Genomic DNA, 14,692 nt, shown 5'->3' with positions numbered 1-14,692 from the left:
CATCAAACACCACTCTCGCGACAAACGCTTTTGCCGAAGCGATCTGACTAGCTTGCGCATTCATCATGGCATCAGGCGGTATTTATGCACCACCACCTCCGTCATTCCCCCAGCACGGCCATTCTAATTCTATGAACGCCCCATTTCCCCAAGACCCTTCGTCTATGGGGCCGTACGAAGCTCAGTCGGTCGCTTCCACACCCGCGCCCACCCCTCTTCCTCCGAGACCAGCATCTCAGCATCACCAACAAGGTCAGGTACAGCAGCAGCAACTGGCGTACAGCACGAATGGAGGCATGATGGCCGCCCCAAACAGTTTTGGCGGATACGCCGAGGCAAACATGTTTGCGCAGCCAAACCTATACTCGAATGGCGCGAAGCCGCAGATCTATACGGCTGTATACTCCAATGTCTCCGTTTTTGAGATGGAGGTAAACGGTGTTGCGGTCATGCGGCGGCGAGCGGACTCTTGGCTGAATGCCACTCAGATACTCAAGGTTGCAGGAGTTGATAAAGGGAAGAGAACGAAGGTGCTTGAGAAAGAAATCACCGGCGAGCATGAAAAGGTCCAAGGCGGCTACGGCAAATACCAAGGCACTTGGGTCAACTATCAGCGTGGTCGCGAGTTCTGCAGACAATATGGTGTCGAACAGCTCCTGCTTCCACTGCTGGAGTACGAGATCGGCTCGGACGGCATGCCGGGCGCGTCGCAGGGTATTGAAACGCCCACAAAAGAACAAGCCATGGCCGCTCAGAGAAAGCGGATGTATGGTGGAGACGGTCGACCTTCCGGACAGTCAGTTGGCGGCACATTTTTCAAGAACATGTCCAGTACAGCAGCAAATGCCATTCATGCACTCAACAGAACACGCTTGGACTCCCCGAATATGGATGGACGCCGCTCGGCCGGGCCTCGAAGACCATCTCAACAGTTCAACTATAGCCAGGAACCCATGTACGGGAGCCAGCAGAGTATGCCCAGTATGACGACCCAGGACAGCTTCGGCACGAATGGCGGCATCATGAGCCAGGGCGCAAGTTTTGCAGAGTTTCCGAACACCGACGGACAAGAGCCGCCGCGAAAGCGCATTCGTCCTTCACCTCAGTCCTCTTTCCTCTATGATGGTGCGATTGATCTCAGCATGCAGGACGGTACTCCCACAGAGCCGAATGTCTCTTTTTTCTCACAGCCCAGTCAATCTTTCATAGCCTCGGATCCTCTACACCATGGACTTGAGCCACTCCCGCACCCCTCGGGTCCCTTGGAGGAGCAGAAAAAAGATCTTCTCCTTGAACTATTTATCGACCCCGAAAGAACAGACTTTGACGACCACCCCGCTTTTCTGCGCCTGAGTGGGGACGAGTTTGAGATGCCCATCGATGGATCATGTAACACTGCGTTGCACTGGGCGGCGACTCTGGCACGCATAGCCCTAGTTCGGAAGTTGCTCGACAAGGGTTTCAACATGCGGCGGGCCAACAGTGGAGGGGAAACAGCACTGATAGCTGCATGTCAAGCACGAAACAATCTGGATCGCAACAGCTTTCCAGCTCTACTCGAGCTTCTTGGACCCAGCATTGAAGTCAGAGACGGGCGTGGACGGACCCTTCTGCATCATATTGCTGTATCTTCCGCAATGAAGGGCAGAGCGTCTGTGGGAAAATACTACCTGGAGTCGCTGCTAGAGTACGTGATCCGGCAAGGAACGGCGTCGCAGCCGATCATGTCGTTCGATGCTATGAACGGGGTCAACGCCCAGAGTCAAGCGAATCCGATGACTTTGGCAAGGTTCATGTCAGATATAGTCAATGCGCAAGACAAGGCGGGAGACACAGCACTCAACCTGGCCGCGAGGACCAGTACGACCGCCATTATCGATCAGTTGATTGAAGTCGGAGCCGATGCAAGCATCGCCAATCGTGGCGGGCTTGCTCCTGTGGACTTTGGAGTGCAAGGCCAGGCAACTGGTGGCATCACTGACCCCAATTTGACTAACCTGTTTGAGCAACCTTCGATAGCTAACGGATCTCCTCAGAAGTCCTTCGAGGATGCTCAAGAGGGACTCATGACTTGTAAGAGCCAGAGCCATTGCTCACATGATGCCTTGGAGACGCTAACAGAGACTGCAGCGATCAGAGAAGTTCTCTCACAGTCTGAAGCTGACTTTGCAGCGGAAATGAAAGAAAAGAAGGACATACTGGACAAGACCAATGCAGCGCTCAAGGAATCCGGCAACTCGCTCGCAGAGGAGCGACGTCGCCTGGAAGACGCACGCGCCAAGGTCCGAGAAAAGGACGAACTGGAGCAGAAGATAGCCAATCTGCGGCAGGCGACCGCCAAACTGCGCGCAGAACTCAGTGCGATGGATCCCCCAGCGACGATACAGGAGCACGTCGCCGTGGGCGAGGCGGACAAAGGTCTCGACCTGGACGGGCAGCTGCCGGTAATAGCACAACTGTTGCAGAATGGAGAAGCTGACCCCAGCAATGTGGCCTTGAACCAGGAGCAAGGCAATCTCCTGGCCAGCCTGGAAAGAGCGGAGGTCATGTCTGGACGTGCCAAGGTGTATCAGCGGCACAATCAACAACTGGAGCAGACGGCCAAGACGCTCAAGGCTCGCAGTAGCGAGTTGGAAGAGCGGTACAAGAAGATCGTCAGCTTGTGCACTGGCGCAGATGAAGACAAGGTCGATGAGCTGCTGGATAACCTGGTGCAGGCCGTCATCAGTGAGCAGAAGGAGATGAGCAACAACTCACAGTTACCGCGAGTCAGGGAGTTTTTACGTCTGGTGCAAGGGTCGGGGAATTAAAGAGAGGTGTGCGATCCAATAGGCGATATCGCCGAGATGTGCGAGTACATGTGCGCGTGTCCTGAACATGGCCTCGGTGGTATTGCAGCAATTTCCCAGGACTTGCAATTGTGAATGTTTAATGAGCAACGCAGTCTCTGGCTCCAGAATCTTGAGCAATGATGAGAGCACGCGCCGCGGCCAGCCTCGTTGTCAATAATAACAATTGTCTTTTGCCCCCAGCCTCGCATGCGCGCGGATAGTCAAGAATAGCCACGGCGGCCGGTCTGGTCGCGAAGAAATGTTTTGATGCCCTTGAAATTGCCATTGTGGGTGGTTGGACCAGAGCTGCTCATATGCTGAATTGGTTTCCATGCGCGGCGGCTCTGCTTGGGCCCGAAACAAGGCGCGATCGAAAATTCAGACGCCCAGAGCGAATGGATAGGGAGCCTCGGGAGCACAACGACGGACAGGGGCGCGGATAAGCGTGGGTTTCAAGATCGAGCCTGAGACGATAGGCGGAGGAGCCTCCCTTTATTTGGCCCTGGCGCGCCAATGACGGAGCCCCGTCCCTGCCCCTGCCTGCATTTAGGTGCGCGCCATTGTGTCGAATCTGCCGGCAAAGCAGCCACTTCCGAGACGCCATTCCTTCGCCTGCGCATCCTGCGTCGTTCGGGGCAGGACCACACGACCGCATCCCAGATTTACCAGCAGCACATGCGCAACGAAGGAGAGCAGCAGGCCAGCGATTCGCTTGTGTGTTCTGACGCCGCGGTCTTTACGCTGGTCGCGCCCCATGCAACCCCTCTTGCGACATCCCACTTGGACCATGCCGAGTTGGAGCGTCGATCTGCTCGAGCCTTGTCCATGTTTCATGCCAGCCTCCACTTGGGGCCTCGCCGTCGTCGTACTCAAACCGTGTCGTTGCACCTCCTGTGTGCGTACTCCGTTCACTACAGTGTACGCGATGGCCGGCTCGGTGGAAGACCCCACAGGCCGAGTCTCCCTCTGGGTCCACCAGCATGTGTCAAGTGAACGTGATGGAAGGGAATCCCGTACGCCAAATGTTTTATACTGATTCCTCCCCGTCTTGGGTTGTGATACACCCCTTCAAACCACATTCTTTGCACAGGCCAGGAACACTCTCCTTTCTTCCTTTCCTCTCAACTCCATTCTTTCCCCATCATCGCGTGCTCGTGGGCAGGTCTCCTACTCCCTTCTCTTCGAGCAGTTCCATTCTTTTCTGGCAGTCGCTGGCCGTGCCTACATACCTTTTGAACAAGCAGTGCTTGGTCTGATCAACAGTCTCGACGACTCGTTTTGAACTTCGAACCACCAACTACGCACATATACACTCTGAAAAGCAACAGGAAACAAAACAAGATGCATTTTACAAGCATTGTAGCCTCAGCATTGTTGCTGTTGGCCGAAGCCGACGTTATCTCCGCCAAAGCAATCCTCCACCTACCCAACGCCTTCCGAAGGAGAAATCACCTCGAGGAGGGAATGAAGAGGGATGTCAACAAAATTTTCCGACGAGCGCCCCAGATGTCATCGAACGGAAATCTGTCTGTGACGGCACCCGATGCCGCGATGAACCAGTCAATTGCGGACGCCTGTGTCAGCAGTCTCGGCAAGCTCACCTCCGTGGAGAATGCTGCTGGGATGGCGGCCTGCTACAATATCATCCAGTTCGACATGACGGCTGGCGCCTTTGAGGCGGATCTCCGGCTTTACCAGATGTTCACGCCCAGTGAGGAGTTTGCAGACGTGCCTGTGAATGATATCATGATCAGCTTGACCTATCCCACCAGCACCATATTTCAGTCGCTGACCAAGCGGAGAAAGCGAGACCTGGAGCCGCGACAGAGCAGCATGCAAGAGGTTCAGCAGTACACTCTTTTCGGTACCTTCGAGTCGAACCTCGACCTGACAAAGCTGAACGACACCCAAGTCATGTCGTTGATGCTCCCGGATGTCAAGATCAATGCTGCCATTGACTCGTCGCAGCCTATCATGGCCAACCTCAGTGCCACGGACGGCGCGTGGTTCGTGGTCGGACAGTTCAAGGATGAATTTGTGAATGGGCTTGTGACGCCCACGGCAGCCACCGCCGCCATTGCAGCTGCAGCGCCGTTTGTGCTGCCTGGAACAACATTGGGCATTTTCCCAACTGGATTGATCGTCACGTGCGCTTGGACGGTGCTGTTCTTCCTGGCGTACGGACTTGGCACGATCGGCCGCATTCAATATAGAAGTGCGTTTAGAAAGCGAAAGGCGGCTCAGGCCGGCCGAACTGGAAAGCGGATATAGAGAAAAGCCGTTCGAACGGGACGCAGAATTCTGCCTTTCCAAACCACAATTGAAGGAAGCACCATTTTGGTGGTGACATGTGGACCAATTTTTACATCTTCTGTGAGATACCCTCGTTTATACGGAGTACATGGGGTGTGGGAGTGCGACGTATCGACAGTTGCGCCGAAAACACATTCTACTGTACCCAGGATGCTCGGTAGAAGGTATGTGTGTGGGTGTGTGTATGAGAAATGAATCCCATTTGAGCGAGACTTGACTTTTGGGTATGCACTTTTTTCATCTCCACCTTCGTTTCTGTATTTCCCCGCTTTGCGAGCGACACCTGAGGTGATGCGCGCACAAAGAAAAGACTCACGCCAGCAGCAGTTCGGCAAGTCAATCGACGCAACACACCTTTCTCGCCTCACCCTGATTCGCCACAAGTCCACTGCACGGCTTCACTCACTCTGACACCAGGCGGCGGCTGCCCGGCTTGGCTACTGTAATGTTGTGTCGTGCGCATATATGCAAAGCTGAACTACAACTTGTGAATACAATCATTCCATAGGATCATTTCCTCGCGTCTCGATTGCTCAATTTCCTTGAGGCTAGATCGAGGCAGTCACCTATCAGTCAGCCAGTCACCCAGTCAGTGCCTATTCAAAAATTTTCGGCGACCAATGATTCTTCCGCTACGGGACAAATAGGTGGTACTAGGCCACGATCTTTGCCCCGTGGCTCCAAGCAAGAATATCTGCCACCCCAGGGCCCCGTGAACAGCACGACAATGGAGCACCTCTTCCCGTACCCCAAGATGGGGACGTCGTTCCTCGAAGTCCTCCACGACACCCTGACCCGCAAGCTACTCGGCTTTGATGCCACGCACGCCGAACCCACGCCCTTTATCGGCGGCGTCACCTCGCGGCTGAAGTTCCTGCTCAACGACGCCACGCAGCAGCTCTCGATCCTCAAGCTCGGATACACGGCGCTCGAGGCCTTCTTGCAAGCCAACTGCACGGGCCCGCCCCTCGACTTTGACCCGGAACAAGTCATCTTCCCGAGGACGTATCGTGGAGGGGACGGGGACCTGACGGCGCTCAGGGAGGGCTTGTTCCAGCACCTATCTGTCGACGGGTGTCGGCCTTACCCCTTGACACCGCACATTGAGCTGTTCTGGCTAGCCAAGGTCATCTTGTCGACGACCACGCTGGCCGAAGCGGGCTTCAACGGTCGGAGGGCGCGCATGCGTGTCAACTTCTGGCACCAAAAATTACTCTCAGAGGAGTCCCCCAGTTTGAGGGATGTCATCTACTCGGATGCGGGCGTCCTGGAACAGCAGCTCTCTGCGCGGTTGGCCTTTGGCGGGTCCGCCGCCGAGGAACATTACGTCGAGTTCATGGTCGAGCGGGCCGTCATACGGACGTACTACGGAGATGATGCGCTCGCGAGGACAGATCTCGCCAGGGCGGCATCGACGCGCGATTTCCACTTCGTCCTGACCGGTGCGTTGGGCAAGAGGACGAAGTTCCAGGATAGGGACACCAGTCAGCTGGTCGTGCTGGCGAAGAGTAGAGACCGTGAACCCCAGCCGTACAGCAGTCGGAAAAATAGTAAGGCCGAGGGTCCCGCAGTTGCGGACGCTGAAACGGCATCGTCTTCGACACCCCACCGAACAGTGACACCGATATCGACGGCGACATCGACGGGCCCTCATAACCACAATGAACCTACATCTGCACCAATTCAACCCGAGAATGTCCTACTTAACGATGATACGCTTCTCGAAAGCATCCACTTCAAGTCAGCATCCTCGGCGCACTCCCCCTCCGTGTCGGTAGACACCATGACACGCGTGGCTTCCTCCCCGTCGTCCTTGCCACCAGACCTCGCGGCGCTCGACCCGGCAGACCAACCGCTCCTCTTCCCCATGGACAGCGCCATCCTGTTAGCCACGGCCAGCAGCATCACCAACACCTCGCCCGAGGACGGTCTGGTGCGCGAGGAAACGCTCCCCTACGCCACGAGGGTCCTGGACGGCGGCTCGTCCAATTGGCAGGTCTATACACAAGCCTTGCTCGTCCGCAGCCGGATAGAAGGCTATCGCGCCAGGACGGCCGAGCGGGGCCTTCTACAGCTACAAGCGCTAGTCGACCAAGTCATTGCCGAGACGTCGCACAGCGTTCCGCCATCGAAAGCAGAGTCTGCCAGCACACCCGCGGACACAGGAACCACTACATTCCTACCGAAGCCCAACCCCTCGGAATCCGCCTCGGTGGCCGAACGCCTCAAGTACATCTACCAGCTGTCGCCGCCCCTCCGGTGGGAGCTCGAGGCGGAACTCGCCCAGCGCTGGACATCGATGGGCGGTCTCAAGACCGCGCTGGAGATCTACGAACGCCTGCAAATGCACGCCGAAGTGGCATTGTGTCTCGCGGCGACGGACCAAGAAGCCAAAGCCGTGGAATTGCTCAAGAATCTTCTTTTCGACGACGCCGCTGCACAAAAACCTATCGCCCCGGGCAAAGAGAAGCTCAGATCGCCGCTACCGGCAGACGCGCCGCGCCTGCTCTGCATCCTAGGCGACATTCTCTCCCAACCAGACTACTACGTTCTTTCGTGGACCGTGTCGTCGTCTCGATACGCCCGCGCCCAACGTTCTCTTGGCAGGTACTTCCTCACCAAGCAACGCAACTACCAGCGCGCAGCCGAGGCGTATCGTCTCGCGCTGAACATCTCGCGCCTCGACCGAGCGAGTTGGTTCTCTTTGGGGTGTATCCAGCTTGAACAGGAAGCGTGGACGTCCGCGGTGGAATCCTTCACGCGGTGCGTCCAGCTGGAGGACCAGGACGCCGAGAGTTGGTCCAACCTCGCCGTCGCGCTACTTAGCATGCCGAAGCCGGTGGCGCCGCCGACAGAGGAGGGTCAGAAACTAGACCCAGACCGGGACGGAGACCAAGACCAGGATCAGAGCCAGACCGATGGCATGCCAGAGAGAAAAGTAGACCCCTACCGCCACGTGAGGGACGCTCTCCGTGCCCTCCGCCGCGCCGCAATGCTCAAGCGGGACGACCCGCGCATCTGGGACAATTACCTTACCGTTGCGGCAAGCATCCCACCCAGTGCGGGCACACCGTGGGCGGAAATCATCCAGGCGATGAGCCGGGTGATTGAACTGCGCGGCAAAAGGGAAGGAGAAGGCTGTGTGGACCTAGGGATTCTGAAAGTGTTGACCGAGTATGTGATTGAGCATTGGACGTATCCGGGAGCGGACGAGGCCGAGGCCGAGGCGAAGGACGGGAACGAGGACGGGAACGAGGACGAGGAGCCAAAGGAGGCAGACCAAGCCGGACAGCCGCAAGTAGAAGCGGGTGTGGCGGTTGTTGAGCAAAAGCCGGCTCCCGAAGAGAAACCCGGGGGAGCGGAAGCGGGAGCGCCAGGACGACCAAAAGTGGCATCTGGTTTCAAACTCCCCTACACCCCCCGTTCCTTCCTCGCGCTGATCGACAAACAAATCACACCCCTCGCCACGTCCTCACCAGAATTATACACCACGTTATGCCTCATCTCCGAGTGGCGCCGCCGGCCACACAATGCCCTCACGCAAGCCGAAAAGGCGTGGCTCAACACCCTCACCACCGCCTCTGCAAGCGCTTCTGCAACGGGTACCGCAGAAGACTTCACAAACATCTCAGTGACCCAATGGACCGAGATCGTGAACAAGACGCTCTGGATGATGCAGCGGTACGCGGAACTGGGTCCACAACAGAGGGAGCGGACAGGCGGGGAAGTCGAGCCCAAGTGGCGGTTCAAGGCGAGGAGTGCGGCGCGGAGGGTCCTCGGACGGGGGAAGGCGTGGGAGGAGAGTCGGGAGGAGGGGGCGGTGCGGTTGAGGAGGGCGATGGAGGAGTTGTGAATAGGGGGGGCTGGGAGATATGTGTGAGCGGTGAGGTATGTGTGAGTGATGCATGAGCTGCAAGCGAGATTCTGCGCTTCAGTAATAGTATGTACCTTACCTTGCGTGCAGGTACACGGACAGGTTCAGTCAATGGCTCATTGGCTGTGATTCCCGAGAGCACTCGCACTCGCACTCGGGGAGGCAGCGGCCAAGCAGAGTTCAAGGGCACTTGCTTGCCTTGTGGTAAGTAGCTTGGTTTGGATAAAAGTGCATAGGTGGGAAGGACTCTGTCGGAGAGCCAACAGATGCTACCAGCCTGGGAGAGCAGTTTGGACGAGGCGATGGAGGGGAGTTACCCTTGTCCAAGCAGGGACTTGTTCTCCGTTTGACTTTGAACATCGCGCGCCGTATAAGCGGATTCGACGGGTCGACAGCACAGGAAAGACCTCAGCATTTCAGGGTGAAGACTCAGACCCCTGAAATATGGTGAGAGCAGGGCCTTGGCCCCGATGTCAAAGTACCACTTGCGTTCATCACAGATGCAGACTGCATATCAAAGGCGGAAGAATGGTTGTGACATTTTCTGTATCCTCGGCCAAGCACGTCCACCACTATTGCTATTCCATTGTTCATGACGCCCCTTTATATGTTTCCCAAGGTGGCCTCTCCCCGCCCGGATACGCCGCTCTGCTGAAATAGCACAAAACTCCGACTATGCATACCCTGCCCATCGCTATGCTTGCATTTCCATGAATGTCGTCCCTCATAACCTCTTTCTCGTTATGTCGTCGCTCCTCCAAGCAGAGCACTGTATGCGATGTACCACGTTAGAGATGCTCCGCCGTCGATCCAGCCCCAGTCAAAGTTCGGCTGAGTAAAGAAGTTGTATGCTGCTGACGGGTTAATGTTCGCAAGATTCGCGTATACAATACCTGCAGATCAGTCAGCATTGCGAAACCAACCGCAAGGCAAGTATTCTCACCTTTCCAGCCACCGTCAATATCAATGGCTTGTCGGACGGCACCGTCGGCAAAGTATGTCAGCCATTCCTCGTGCACAAATTGCTCTGTCACCAAATGGTCAGTAATGTGCGGCAGTAACTGAAACATTCGACTTACGCGTTCGGGTCAGTGTCGAGAATGGCATGATCGGGATCATGTGGATTCTAGTCAAAGTCAGTGGAGATCCAAGGGGAAACCAGAGTGGCTGCACGCACCCCTGGACATAGCTCAGATCAGCGCCAAAATAGGTCACGTGGTCGGCTTTGTTTTCGAAAAGGATCCCGGTGACCTTGTTGCCAATGAAATCGGCAGGCTGGTTGGTGTTGTCCGATGTAATCAGGAAGTAGTTCTGGAGGCTGCGTGAAAGTACCGAGAGCATCAGATTGCCTCGAGCTTCCATAGAGGCGTCACCAACGGTCTTGCCCCACATCTTCAGTCCGTATGCAAACATGGCGTCCTCGGAAGACGATTCCTCGTCTTTTCCATCGCCAGACTCGAACAGTCCTTTAGCCCAGGAATGTCCATGATACCAGTCAAAAGATCTGAAGACGGGGAACCACTGGTCCAGAGAGCTTGGGTTTGACACATCACGGACCAGCGCATTGACATAGTCTTTGTTGGCAACAAGCCAGGTTGGATCGAGATATCCAATAACGGCGGCAGCATGGAGGAAGTACCCATAGTGGAAGTGGTGATCGTTATAATACGAGTTGCCAAAGTCGACTCCAGGGTCTCCCGTCACATAGCTGGCAGAAGACACCAGCCCTTTCCAGTCCGTGTCGTAGAGCAGAGGGAATTGCTGGCGATTAGTCGAGAAGACTTCGAAGCAGCTTTCCAGCTCTAGCAAGGCGGCTTTGGCCAACTCTTGCTGATCGAGGAGATCATGCATTGTGTAAACGAGCTGTGCGAACTTGCTGAGAGCCTTCCCACTGTAGTACATGCTGTTGAGGTTCGACTGGGCTGACATGTTCTGGGAGGCCTCGATTGCAGAGATGTTTTGGATGAGGGAGAGTGCAGCCTGAGAAAGCGTTAGCGACCCTTGAGCATCCGTGGCATCCTCTGGCCGCCATGGTGCAAACCCCATCGATACGGGGAGGCTGGTCTCTTCCAACACCCAGAAGTCGCCGACGACTGCCGTGGCGTTGCCTTTGGTCGTCGTAGCCAGTGTCAGGTTGGTCATGTTGCTTCTTGTACTCGATTCAAAAGAGTCACAGTGGTGAGGTAAAGCAAACATGAGAAGCGTGGTGTTGGCCGAATAAGCCCCTCCTTTGGACCAAGACAAGCTGTACTGAGCCGTCGTATTGTGAGCAGAACCAGCAATGTGGCCAGCTGTTGGATAAGCGCCGGCAGCGTTGTCATATATTGACTCCGAGGAGTCATCCGGAAGCTTCGCAATTTGGATATCACCGTACCAGTTTGGCAATCCCCGAAGCAGAGTACTGGATACAAGCTGGAAGTTTGGCGTCAACCCATTGACTGGTATGGCATAGATCAGCCAGATCTTTCCGTCTTCCAAAGTAACTCTGTACTTGTAAATGCCCGGCGCCGGCTGTCCAGCAGCGGCAATGCTTCTGAAGAAGACACTGCTTTGTATGGCCGGTTGAAGATTGACGTACTGTCCAGTCACAAAGGACATTCCTTGCACCACGGGCATAGTGAGTACCGAACCTGAACCAAATGAGGGCTGAAGATGTACATTGACGGAAAACGGCAACAAGGAGTCAGTGGTCAGGGCAGTATTTTGGCCAAATTCTGCTGCTGACAGGATAAGTGACTGGATGCCGAGGGCGTTGATATAGTACCCTGCAGGTGCATTTGGTATGTCAGCGTTGCTGGGCCCAAAGACTTTCTGCGACTCATCAAGATGAGAGATAGCCATTCCCCAGCTCAGAGCATTGCCGCTGCCCTTGGCCCATGTCAATGTATACGGCATCACAAAGCTGGGAGAACCCTGTGACCCCAAAACGAAGTTTTGGTAGAATTTGTTGGTCTCCAGTGGCCCGCCCGGATCTGAGATTCCCAAACGCGGAACTGGGTGGCCGTCACGCAAGCCGATGCTGTTCGGAGGTTCCCCGAGCGCGACAGGTTGGAAAATGTCCTGCCCGTAGCAGCCCATGCTCAACAAGCAGGTCGAGGTTGCCGTGGGGAGACTTGAGATCGAGCCTAGTTCCGTTGTAAGAGTGGTTGCCACCGTTTCAATAACAGTCGAGAATGCAGCCAGTATAGTCTCGACAAGGACTGTCCCAGTCGTGTTCACAACCGTTGTGCCTGCGACCGAAGTGGCTACAACAGACCCGTCGGCAGTTATTGTTGTGGGAAGGACTGTGACTGCAGTGATCACCGCTGTTGTTTCAACCGGCACACTGGTGGCTATTTGTGTCGTGACGACATTCTCGAAAGTCGATACTGGGAGAGTAATAGTCCCTGTTACCGGACTCAGCGTACTCGCGGCCGTTGCATTGCCGAAAAGAACGCTGCTGCCTAGAGGCTGCAAGGTAGCTGAGGTGACGCTCGGCACGCTTGTGGGGAAAGGCTGCACAGGGGGGTTGCCTTCTGTCTCGAGGGTGGTTATGAGCGACTGGCCCGATTAGCTATTGCATAGTAGAATCGCTCCAAGAGGCTCACTCCTGTCGTGTCCGGAAACTTCTGATTTGCCGAGGTCACTGTAGGCACCTGTGAAGCAGGTAGATTGGTGATATTGACGGTTTGAATGTTAAGGTGGGGATCGGTAAAGGTGACGGCAGACGTGTAGCTCGGCGAAGCTGCGTTACTCGAGTCTTGATATATGTGTCAATGCGAGTTCTTGTGTCTGCGGACGAAGGACAAACAAACCTGACTGTATCGCCGTTACATCGGGAGAGAATGAACTCGATGGAGCGGGTGCGGGAGGACCGTCATTGGAAGACGAGGCCGAGTCGACCGAGCTGTCAACGGGTGAAGCTGCTGCAGTGCCTGGTATGAACGAAGAAGATGTTAGTAGCGCATTCTGGTCTGGTCCTGGGACTTCAGGGTCGCAGTCGGGATCTCGATGTCTTGACGGACCGGAAAACAAAGGGGCAGGTAACGCTGCGGCGAGGAATGCCTGTGACACTGTTAGTATAGCTAGACTCGATGTGTAATGCATGAGATCGAGGGTTGAAAGGGAGTTGTATCTTGCTCAGCGGGCAAGGATAGTCTGGAAGGCTTCAGCTGTTCTCCAAGTTCTTGATGCGGCAGAGCTCTGAAGTCTTGTTGACGAGCAGTTTTCCACGACTGTCCTCAGGCGCTCTGATCCTTGGTTCGAAGAGCTGGAGAGACATCCAGAAAACAGCACAGTGATAGAGCTTTGTCCTTTGGATGGGCAGTGGGGCAATCCAAGCCACGTAATCTTTCAACGGCGGCTTATTGAAGTATGCTCCTTTGGGCCTGACATATGACAACAAACTTCCATATTGGGGGGGGGGGGGGGGGGGGGTGGATAGATAGAGGAGTACTGAAGGAGAGAGTCCACGCATACCAGAGAGAGACCTGACGGCTTTGGCGCGTACATGCACGGCGACTGTGGCGGTCCGTGTGGCCAGCGAGGACGGCTCGAGCTCGACGCGTAACGGCGGCGAGACCTAGGGATGAATAGATATACAACAGGGATTTCTAATAGTCAGAAATGACAAGGAAAGACGGATAGATGGATTCTAGGGTATGAGGGTATGAGAGTGGGTGGATGCAGGAATGCAACTCGGGAACGGTTCGTGTAGAAAAGACCGTCCCTGCATGGGAGTGGTCGGCGTACTGCCAGCGGACCATCGTTGCTTCCTGCATAAGACCTGCCTGCGGTGAACTTCTTTCGTCGCGTGTCAGCTCGAGAAGAGAAAGGAAGGCGAGCACGGAGTACGGAGTGTTCTCTTGCGCGAAGGCGCGAGTGGTAGCACGCTCAGCAGGGAAACGGCTCGATTGGGCAATCGACGTTGCCAAAATGACGACCTAATCCTCATAGCGAGTCGCAAACATATTCGAGCCCACGATCACGGCAGTCAGCGCGCTGTAAAAAGATTGATGACGTGCGTGGTTCGACTTCACAGCGCAATGTCAAATTGGTGTCGCGTGGTGAGAAGGAATATCGAGAAATGTTGTTTATGGTTAGCGCAGGCTTTGTTATGGCGGCGGGCTACCCAACACCGAGTGGAGTTTAGTCTGCCCTCCTGGTGACTCGGCCGATTATTATCACTCCGTACGAATACGAGCTGTACGCAAACCGGATATAGTGCGATAGCGGTAGGGAGGCGATGTGCCGCCGTGATCAGAGGTAGGAAGGGGACAGGGATCAACTGACACCCACTGACGAGGGAAGTGCTACGGCCAGGGCCAGCCAGCAACGACCTCCGCTGAGGACGCACAGAAATTCGGTCTCTTCTCCAAAACCCTGCACAAGGTAAGAAATAGTGATGAAAAGAAGTATTGCTCGGTCTACACAGAAGCATGAAGCCGAAGACACGAGCGTGGAGAACAAAGATTGATGTTCAGGCGAGAATGTAGGCCTGGTGACGACTTGCCAGTTGTCTGGTTTGTGAACAAACATTGGCGAAGCCGGCGGAGTGTAAAGCCATGCGACGCGTGAGGACAGATACAGAGCTGTCGTGGATAAGAATAGCGAGGATAATAATATCCGAGGTAAGGATATGAGAGGTAAGGATATGAGAGGTAAGGATATGAGAGGTAAGGATATGAGAGGTAAG

At 55.3% G+C, this 14,692-nt stretch overlaps 4 protein-coding genes across 4 annotated transcripts; 3 read left to right on the top strand and 1 right to left on the bottom strand.

Moving 5' to 3' along the window:
• Nucleotides 1-65: 65 nt before the first annotated feature.
• On the top strand, nucleotides 66-2,810 carry A1O7_09417 (uncharacterized protein; the record flags this gene model as incomplete). The annotated part of the gene is made up of 2 exons (XM_007763405.1): nucleotides 66-2,073; nucleotides 2,131-2,810. The coding sequence occupies 2 exons, from the start codon at nucleotides 66-68 to the stop codon at nucleotides 2,808-2,810; spliced, it is 2,688 nt and encodes an 895-aa protein (XP_007761595.1).
• Nucleotides 2,811-4,172: 1,362 nt separating this feature from the next.
• Nucleotides 4,173-5,102, top strand: A1O7_09416 (uncharacterized protein; the record flags this gene model as incomplete). Its single annotated transcript, XM_007763404.1, has 1 exon — nucleotides 4,173-5,102. The coding sequence occupies one exon, from the start codon at nucleotides 4,173-4,175 to the stop codon at nucleotides 5,100-5,102; it is 930 nt and encodes a 309-aa protein (XP_007761594.1).
• Nucleotides 5,103-5,898: 796 nt separating this feature from the next.
• Nucleotides 5,899-8,997, top strand: A1O7_09415 (uncharacterized protein; the record flags this gene model as incomplete). The annotated part of the gene is made up of 1 exon (XM_007763403.1): nucleotides 5,899-8,997. One exon carries the CDS (start codon nucleotides 5,899-5,901, stop codon nucleotides 8,995-8,997), a length of 3,099 nt encoding a protein of 1,032 aa, XP_007761593.1.
• Nucleotides 8,998-9,759: 762 nt separating this feature from the next.
• Nucleotides 9,760-12,096, bottom strand: A1O7_09414 (endo-1,3(4)-beta-glucanase; the record flags this gene model as incomplete). Its single annotated transcript, XM_007763402.1, has 4 exons — nucleotides 9,760-9,911; nucleotides 9,962-10,045; nucleotides 10,098-10,144; nucleotides 10,196-12,096. 4 exons carry the CDS (start codon nucleotides 12,094-12,096, stop codon nucleotides 9,760-9,762), a joined length of 2,184 nt encoding a protein of 727 aa, XP_007761592.1.
• Nucleotides 12,097-14,692: the final 2,596 nt, after the last annotated feature.

This window comes from Cladophialophora yegresii, assembly GCF_000585515.1.
Source record: "Cladophialophora yegresii CBS 114405 chromosome Unknown aczIN-supercont1.7, whole genome shotgun sequence".
Classification (NCBI taxonomy): domain Eukaryota; kingdom Fungi; phylum Ascomycota; class Eurotiomycetes; order Chaetothyriales; family Herpotrichiellaceae; genus Cladophialophora; species Cladophialophora yegresii.
Note: the sequence above shows the minus strand (reverse complement) of the source record. Positions and strands in the feature narration are given on the sequence as shown.